At 43.4% G+C, this 9,187-nt stretch overlaps 1 protein-coding gene across 7 annotated transcripts in view; it reads right to left on the bottom strand.

Annotated features, from left to right (window-relative positions):
• Window positions 1–7,398: 7,398 nt before the first annotated feature.
• RASGRP3 (RAS guanyl releasing protein 3) overlaps window positions 7,399–9,187 on the bottom strand; it is a 56,713-nt gene continuing 54,924 nt past the window's right edge. For all 7 annotated transcript variants that reach the window (XM_069010041.1, XM_069010042.1, XM_069010039.1 and 4 more), the window contains 2 exons: window positions 8,646–9,010; window positions 7,399–8,136 (listed from right to left, as the gene is read on the bottom strand). In XM_069010041.1, the coding sequence (XP_068866142.1) occupies window positions 8,128–8,136; window positions 8,646–9,010 (374 nt within the window). In that variant the 3' untranslated portion in view covers window positions 7,399–8,127. The remainder of the gene's footprint in view (window positions 8,137–8,645; window positions 9,011–9,187) is intronic.

The raw sequence follows: 9,187 nt of genomic DNA, 5'->3' as shown, positions 1-9,187 counted from the left end.
TGTTTGCTTTTGTTTCTTTTTCTTGACAGTAAAAAGCAGTTGCTAGAGTAGCTGGGAATCCATGGGGATTTGTCTGCTTCATCTTTTTAATATTTTAATCTATTTTATATTTTGTAATTGCCCCAGGTGTACCATGCATTCTGCCCTTTGAGGAGCTGTCAGAACAGGAGGAGGTGGGAAGAACTGATCTTCAGTTGCTCTGAATTTTGTTCTGTTCCTCCCTCTGACCTGATGCAGCAGCTCGTAGTACTCTCTTCCTGTGTAAAGTGATTCTTAGCCTGTGTGAGCACCTGTCTCCCAGGTTATGCTCCTGCATGCCATGTGAACTAGGTATGCTGCTTCTGGGTACTTCCCTGATGCTCTCCAGCCTTGTGGAAATGTAGGTTCCTGCTACTGTGCTCAGATCACTGTAGGAGAGGCTGTGCTGATGGCAGTCTACTTGTTTTGTCCTTGGGGCTGAATCCAGATTGATGCAGGCAGGAGGAGTTCCCTGGGTTACAGTAATAGCACGAGTATCTGAGAGAATCTCTGTAATGCCAGTGTTGCTCTAATTCGAGGTAGTCATGTAAATAAGCTGATAAACCTCGTTAGAACTGATTTGCCTGTATTTCATTCCAGTCAACCTGAAAATCTGTTTCGTTTATTGTGGCCACTAGATGCTGCTAGTGATTCATGGGTTTGGAAGCAAAGGTCCCTGTGAAAGGCGCTTGGGAATCTGACTTAATGGCCTTTCTCCTTTAGTGTTTCAAAAATATTTAACAAGCCTGACGAGGGAAAAACTTTCTGTATTGAATCCAGATCTTTGAGGATCACTGATACAGATCTATCTCTGCCTAATACCGTTCAAATTACTGATCTCTAAAACTGAATGTTGCTGCTTCACAAAGGTGTATTGATGGTTTCTTACAGCAGCATTCTCCAGAGAAGGTATCTCCCTTGTGGGAGGGTAATACCTTGTCGTGAGCATTAGCTGTATTCATGCAAAAATAATTTGTGGGGTTTTTTAAAATAATTAAGGCTCCTACAGTAGGGTCAGTCCTGGATTAGCAAATGTAAAGAGATTGACAAATTTTAAGAGCCTTTTGCTGGGAGTGTAGTATCTTCAAGTTGACAGCTTCTGCTTTTCTTCACACTCCTCACTGCAAAGAGGCTGGTGTTTTCTGTCAGTGCATTAGAGTGCTGTAAACTTATTCCTAGCCAGAAGGAACTCAGGAGGCTCTTCAGAGAGCCCCTACTTGAGTTACATCAGAGCCTTTAGAGGTTGCTTTCTGGGCCAGAGCTGCCAGTTCCTCTGCAAGGCTATAGCTGTTGCTGCAGTGCATGGTCTCACCTTTGCACACTGTGACATGGTGAATTGATGCTGGGGTGGGGTAGGAGCTTCCCCTTCCTCCTCCCAGATATCTTTTTCTCATTGAAATATGTTGCTTCTTCTCCTCCCTCTTCCAGGATTTAGGGTATGCCAAGCCCCAATTTATTGCTGTTTGAGGGGGAAAGCTGAAAAAAAATCAGAAGGCAAAACCAGGAGGCTTTACTCTTCCAACAGGAAAGAAAACACTTTGCTTCTGCCAGCTGTTGTTGTTTTTCCTTACTCTATTGTTTCCTCCTAGTGTGCTGTGACTTCTTTGTTCCCCAGAGAAAACAATCTTTGTATATGTGGAGAGAGCAGCTTTGATAAATGAAAGCAAACAGCCACTGCTTTGTTATTCTCTGTATGATGCTCTGATATTTACTGTTTTCCAAACATGATTCCTGCACTGCTGCCCTGGGAGGAATGTCTTAAAGAGATGCTGGGAGAGGAGGGATGGCTTGTGGATGTTAGTAGACTGTGGTGGATTGGATACACGTGCTTGATTTCATTGTGCATCGTGATCAAAAGCAGAACTCCATCAGATTAAGAAGGCAATTAAGTAAGCAAGCAAGGGGAACAGTGTTCTTCCTCTTGACCTTCCTGTTCTTGCCACTCTTCTCCCACAAGCTGTAGACATCTTGTTCTGTTTTTTCCCTCTGCCTTTCTTCTCTAGCAGCTTTTGTTTCCTAAAGGCTTCAATTGCATTGCCCTTCCATTCCTTCTGTTAGGACCACTGTCTCTCAAGCATTGTCACTGTGCAGTAACAACTGTGTGGAGTGGGGGTCACACTTGCTTCCCACATCAGGTGCATTACTACGTGACTTGGAATACCATGATCCATATGCACTGTAGTCACAGGTGGGTTTTCCTTGCAGGTCTAAGGAAGAGATAAAATTTGTTTCTTACTGTGTGTAAAGGAGTACCACAGCAAGGGAAAGTGATCAAGCTGAGCTTGCACCATGCATCACTCACCCCAGAAAGCCTTTTGGCTTGCAGCTGTTCCCTGAGTAGTTTTCTCTTTAATGAGAAGGCTGGTAATCTCTTGCTTGATGAGATTCCCTTACTTCAGCAGCCAAAATCCTGAAGTGTGCAGCTCCATGGTGATGTGCCATGATGGCTGGTGGCCCCAGAGGGGTTCCTCAACCTATGGATTAGGCTTCTCAGCCAGAGCAGGTAGATGACCTACTTTAAGGCTTTGGCTGTGAGTCTCCATGAAACTCTTATTTGCATCTGAATTGAGGAAAATGGCAAGTGCCTCAACCAACCTCAGGCTCACTGAGAACCTAGAGGCTTACCAGTCAAGTATCTAAGATAGGACTGGGGAAAAGGGAAGCAAGATTCATGACAGTAGGTAGTTACGAAAAGTGGTTGGAGCTTGAAAAGTCCTGTGGTGTAGGAGTATTCCCTGTGATGGGTTATGCACCTAGGAAATGAAAATTAAACTGCTGAAGTGGGAAGAATGCAGTGGAGAATAAGGATTCTCACTAGGATCTGATGACTTTTGGGTGTCCAAAAGGCTTGTGTCAATTCGTACGGTACTAGAAGTTAATTCAGCTCCCTGTTAGGTTAATGAACACATGCAAACAAAAGCCCTCAAATACCTGTTTATTGCACGTGATTTAGTCTTAGTTCTGCCATATTTAGACTGCAGTAGAGTCCAGCTGTTGTTGACTGTCAGGCTTGTGATGCTGCTCTCTCAGAACTTCTGATTTCCCTGGATAACAGGAATGGTACAGATGTATCAGTGCATTTTCAAGGTGTTGAGCGTGATTGAGCAGTCCCAAACAAGCCAGCTCATGCTGAACTCCAGGTTTGCTTTATCAGCCTCCTAGCAAGCCCTTAGGTTAGAGGCACAGCAGTGTTGAGATTGGAGAGCAGTATACCAGGGTGTTTCCCCTGTGTAGGCTCTGAAAGTACTCATGTGCTTGCTTGTTTCAGGTTAAGACTTTTCAAAGGGACATAATCTGAAAAAGCAAGTGCTATTACCAGCTGTAAACATTGCCTTCTCCCCTCTTTGGCCGAAAATAAGTCACACCTCTAATGGCTTAACAAACAAGGGTAGAAGGGAAAAAATATTTTTCCATTGTGTTTACTTTGTGCTTTTTACAGCTCTGACTGCTGTCAGTGTCATTGTTTCCCCTTTATTGTCCAGTAATTTCCCCTCTTGTCCACGTGGGTCTTTCCCACAACAGAGGAGAGAAAAACAAGTACAAAAAGTAGGAAAACACTATTGTAAAACCAAAGAAAGAGGGAGTCTGCCTATGCTATGGGCAGGTGGAAGGTCCTAACTCGTTTTCACACATGAAGCAGAGATGAAGGTGATAAGGACTCTTCAAACTTTCCGGCATTAGCTCTATTCATGGAAAAAACAGACCTTTTGGCTAAATTTCATACTGCCCCAGCAGTAGCCTTTTGCTGATGGCTTTTCTGTCTCCTAGGACCAGATTTTCAGCAGCTGTAAACAGCACTTAAAAGTTCAGTGCACAGATTTTCCAACGAGTTTAGCCTGTTGGCTGTAATGCTTATTTTGAAAATCCAGTTCAGATCAGTGCTAATAACACATTTTTCCAAAGTTGCATCCATTTCTGCAGTGACCCTGGGTGAGCTGCCTCTTTTGTCAAGGCTCTCTTGAGAAGTACTTGGAGCTATTTTTTGTGCTGTATGGAGGTTCATCAGTTAGCAGGTGGATGCTGAATGAAGCAAACCTTGATCAGATTTTTTTTTGAGCTATAATGGTCATGAAACAAACAAACCCTTGTTTCTCCTGCCTACTGTGTCCACAAAATTTGCATTCAGCCCTTCCTTCCCCACCCTCCCCCCTTTTGGTGTCCATTGGGATCCCCTTCCATTTTTGGTGTCACATAGAGAAAGAGGTCTCTTAGTGTGCTTCTTCCTGCATTTATTTTTTGTCTGTCTTGTTATTTGTTCTCTGGTTTTGGTGGGGTTTGTTTTGATTTGGGGTTTTTGGGTTGGTTGTTTCTTGTGGTTTGTTTTTTTGTTTTGTTTTATTCATTTTTTTCTAGCCTGTGTCCAGGATCTTTCACATGCAGCTATTTCCCATACAGATGCCTAAAGCTTCTAGAACTGGTGTCCAAGGCTGCAAGGATCCTGTGGCTGCTCAGGCTATCTCAGCCAAAGGCTTCCAGGCTTCCCATGAGGAAGACCTTGGGGGGCTGCATAGGGCATGCTTTCATTTTGACTTCATAGAGGAGTCCTTGAGCAGCAGTTCACAGAGGTGACAGGCTGTTTCATTTTTGAAAAATGTAAAATTTTAGGCAATGGCTGCCCCTAAACTTGCTCTGCATCTCAGCTCATCTGCTATACTGAAAAGAAAATGGCTCACCTTTCCCAGCTGGGGAAAATCCATGCTTCAGAGTAGTTCTGGTCAGCAAGCATATTCTCCCTGCCCCTGCCCAAGACTTCACCTGCCTGAGGAAGGTGCCTCTGAGAAGATAGCTTCTGCCTAGGAAGATGTTTCTTTGTAAAGCTGAGTTTATTCTTTTAAAGCCTAAAAGCTGGGTAAGACTGGAGGTGGGGGGCAGAGGAGGATGAGACTCTGGGGACATTTAGAGCAGAGGAGAGAGCTCTGGTTCAAACCTGACTTTGCATTTCACTCTGAGGGAGCCAGATGTCCCCCTGACTCCTTGAGAAGCACTCAGGGCTACTCCATAAAGTTGGAAGCAAAGCTGAAGCTCCCTTATGTGCAACATGAGGCTTTGCAGAGGTTTTACACAAGCACAGAAAGTCCTAGTGGGTTTGGCTCAAACAGCCAAATAATCTCTTACAGGGTCTATCCAAGCACTTGCATTTTTCACCTACTCTTATTGCTTGTATTCTTTGGCATTTGCAGAGGAAGCTGTAAATAAGGTTTGACATAATCTTCCCTTTCCACTGTGTGGTGTTTTGGGGAGTTTGTGTTTTAAACAATCCCTCAGTCTCCCCCCATGTTTTTTAAAAGATCCCGAGACAGGAGAGAATGGATGGGGTGGAAGTATCCAACATCATTTGGGATTGTGTCTGACTTTAGCTACTTCATTAATCCAGCGTTCTTGTCATTATGACGCACTTTCTCCTGGACACTCTCCTGGAATTGCTGCACTTCTAGCAGGCAGGATTTCACCAAGACCAGCAAAGACACATAGCTCAGGCAGGAGCTCTGATGGCTGATGCTTTCTGCATTTTGTTAAGTTAGGGTGAACAAGAAACTCTTTGTTCCTTTGCCTAGATTGGGGAACTAAAATTGTTTTTGTGAAGAAAAGTCTTTCCCCTGTTCAGAAAAAGATGTCCTCTTGAAATAAGAAGAGAAAAAGATTTTTAACATTTTGTATATTCAGGCCTCCCCGTGGGACTTCTTAAAATGTTTGTTCAAGCCCTGTCAGTTCTCCCTACTCAGATCCTTGTTGTGGAACTAAGAGATCCACATTCTGTAAACAGCTGGTGAATACTTTTTTAATAAATTATTATAAATCTATTCCTTTTTGGGCAGTGAGGGGGGTGTGTGTGAGAAAAAAAGCAGCTGCATTTCTACCCAGTGTCTTTCTTGTTTTTCAATGGCCATGAATGCTTACTGCCAACAACACACTCTGTGTTCCCCTTCCTTAAATGCCTGAAGCAAAGGGTTTCCAGCTGTAGCAGGTGAAATTTCACCTATTCCATCTCAATTTCTGGAAGAATTTCAGGAAGAATTTCTTCATGGATAGGAGGGTTAAGCATTGGAATGGACTGCCCAGGGAGGTGGTGGAGTCACCATCCTTGGAGGTGTTCAAGAACCAACTGGTTTGTGGCATTTAGTGCCATGGTTTAGTTGACAAGGTGATTGGTCAGAGGTTGGACTTGATGATGACAGAGGTCTTTTCCAACCTTAATGGTTTTATGATTCTCCTTGGAGGCTGCAATATTTTGCTTAGCAGGATCATCTGTGTGAGCCTGCACACAATCCTTGATCTGCAACTGCTGCTGAGGTGTGTGTAAAACTGACTGAAGCTACCAGGCTTGCAAGAGGTTTATTGATGAGATGAGTAAGTCAAGAGCTACAAATAACTTTTAAAAGCCTGCAAGAAATCAGCTGAGGTCTACAGACTAGATGCTAGTCAAAACTATGTGATGTTAAGAATGAAGTTGCTCATGAACATTTCATTTATAAAGCGCTAAGAGGCTTATCTCAACAGATCCATCAACAGCTTGGATCATAACCAAATTTCTCTATTCAAATTCCCCACCACATCATTTTCATTGTGTGCGAGCCGTGCGCTGTAACGGTAGCTGTGCGGTCAGCCGGCTGTGACCCATCACCTGACCCACCACAGGAAATAAAGACCATGTTTTTGCTAATGCTTGTTCTCTGCCCACAGCAGTAAGAGTGAAGCGTGCTTCTGGCCCTCATCCTAGTTTGGAAACCTCTGTCCATGCAGTGCTTATTTCTCTTGAGCTTACAACGATAAAGAGAATGTTATTTTTTAAAAAATGTTTTTTATCTCCACAGATTTACTATTGCTCCTGGCTGTGTTGGAAAACAAACCTGCAGGATGCAAGATGCAAACCTGGGCAGGCACCATGTAGTCCCAGTGCAGTTTACAGTCAAATTACCACAGAGGAGTGCAGCTGTCAGTTTTGTGTTAGGGAAGTCTATGAAATTACTCTCATCTTGAAGGCTTATAACATGTTGAAGGGTGCAATAACTTGAATTTTGTAGGACATCTTATAACTGGGTGGCTTTAAGTCAGAGTGTGTGCTACACACACATGCCCCTGTTTTAGTGGGGAGATGGGGTAAAAAGACTAACAGGTGTGCCAGTCTTTCAGCTTTGGGCTTTGTGGTGTTTTGTTTTTCTCTCTTTTTTCAGATGAGGGCTGTGCTCTTTCACATAACTTAAAGCTTCTGCAACTTCAAGCTGGACCATTATAGATTCAGGTCCTACGTCCTACATTAGGAAACTGCTAAGTTGGAGATTGCTCTTCAGAACATTTAGTCTTAACGTGTACAGCTTTATAACCAGAGAAAAGTATCACATCCACATATACACACAGAGACACACACACACACACACACACTTAAAACTGAAGTGTTTATTGCATGCTAATGTTACCATAATCAGTCCTGGCAAAGATGACCCTTCTCCATTGTGCTGTAACCAGACAAACACATAGTGTCTTGGAATTCCTTCAGTCTCAGCCAGCTGCTGCCTGTTTGAAGGATCACCAGTCTGGGAACTGGTATCACTGTGCTGAACACCAATAGGTTCACCGTAGCAATGTAAACACAGCCAAAATTCAAAACCCCATCTGTGCAAAGAATTTCAGTATAGAGGACTTCGTGAGAGATTTTTGTTTGAGATTTAATCAACACACACACCTACTTCTTTCCTTAAAAGATCATTACAAGCCTGGGGAAAGGAGTGTTATCGAACAAACTTAGATGCTTGGCTTCTGTCTTCACCATTGTTGCTGCTGGCAGGCATACCAAAATGATGCAGTGCATTTAGAGAAGGCCAAATATATCCTCACTGGCATGTAGAGGAAGTTTCCACAAAAGTCATACAAAAGAAAACACTGAGCACAGAGATCCGTTCTGCTGTGTCTGTGCAATGTTCATCCAAATGGCTTACTTGTGAGAAAATAAATAGTGCCTTATTACACCTTTCAGCTAAGGAAACAGGGCACTGGTTGGGTTTAAAAGGATGAGGTATGGGTACAGTCGTTATGGCCAGATGTGATCTGTAACAGTCCATCAACGCTTGCTGTAGTTGTCATCTTCAGTTTTCTGTGCTTCAGGGTGAGCAATCAGCTATCCTGTAAGCAGAAGAAAATAGGCATTTACATGCTGGCAGAGATGGTCAATAAAAGCATGAGGCTTTGGAAGTATAAACTTTATGGGTGACAGTAACAGACATCAGGCCAATATCCTGCCCCGGCCTGGACTCCTGTATTTGTCAGAATGCTAATTGTTGTGAGTCTAACACAGAACCCTGAACTGTGCAGTGCAAGGGTACAACAGCACAGAAAGTGGCCAGATATCCACCAGGTTATTTTAATAATTTTCAAAATGAAAAGTACCCAACTGCTAAAAAGCCCATACTGACACCGAAACCCAAAATGCCAGTTACAGCATCACAGTAAATGTGTACTGCAGTGTAGAAAACAGGGATCTGTGGATGATTTAACATTCTTCTGAAAGTAACTCTTGTGCAAGAAGCAATGACAAATTTGAATGAAAAAGCATCCTGAAATTAATAAAATAACCTTATGAGACTTCAGACTGGAGCAGGTTTTAAACTGTCTTGGCTTCTTTTGGAACTCACCTCAGATTCTTGTCTTTCTGGGAGGGTTTCTATCCTGTTGTGATCCTGTATAACTTGTGGGGCCTCGGCTTCTAGCTCTACATCAGCCTGCATGCTGGGCTTTTCATTCTCCCACTTTGCAAAGCCTTTGTTCTTCCCAGCTTTTCCATGGAATTTCGACTTCATTTTGGGGAAAGTATGGGAACCTGAATCATTCCAGCCTGGCTCATGCCAGAGTGGTTCTGTCTGCGTTGCTTGGCTGGTGGTCACCCGCTGCAGCCGCACAGAAATTTTTCGTGAAGAGCCAGTGACGAGGGTGATAGCTCTGCCATCAAGGTCCTGGTGTTCTGCAGCAACACTGGGAAATTCAAATACTTCATCTTGGACTGAAAGAGAAGGTGGAATTGTTTCATTTAAGTATTCCACTTCAAGGTCTTTACAAGAAGGTAACAAGCCTGGGGGAGGGTGGGGAGGTAACCCCTTGTATGAAGCAGTGGTATAATTATCAGTATCTTTATGCTGCTCGGAAACTGTTTCTGACACTGTGGGCACAGATTTTATTC

The sequence above is a fragment of the Aphelocoma coerulescens genome, chromosome 3, assembly GCF_041296385.1.
Source record: "Aphelocoma coerulescens isolate FSJ_1873_10779 chromosome 3, UR_Acoe_1.0, whole genome shotgun sequence".
NCBI classification, from domain to species: domain Eukaryota; kingdom Metazoa; phylum Chordata; class Aves; order Passeriformes; family Corvidae; genus Aphelocoma; species Aphelocoma coerulescens.
The sequence above is the reverse complement of the archived record's forward strand: the minus strand, read 5'-3'. Positions and strand labels throughout refer to the sequence as shown.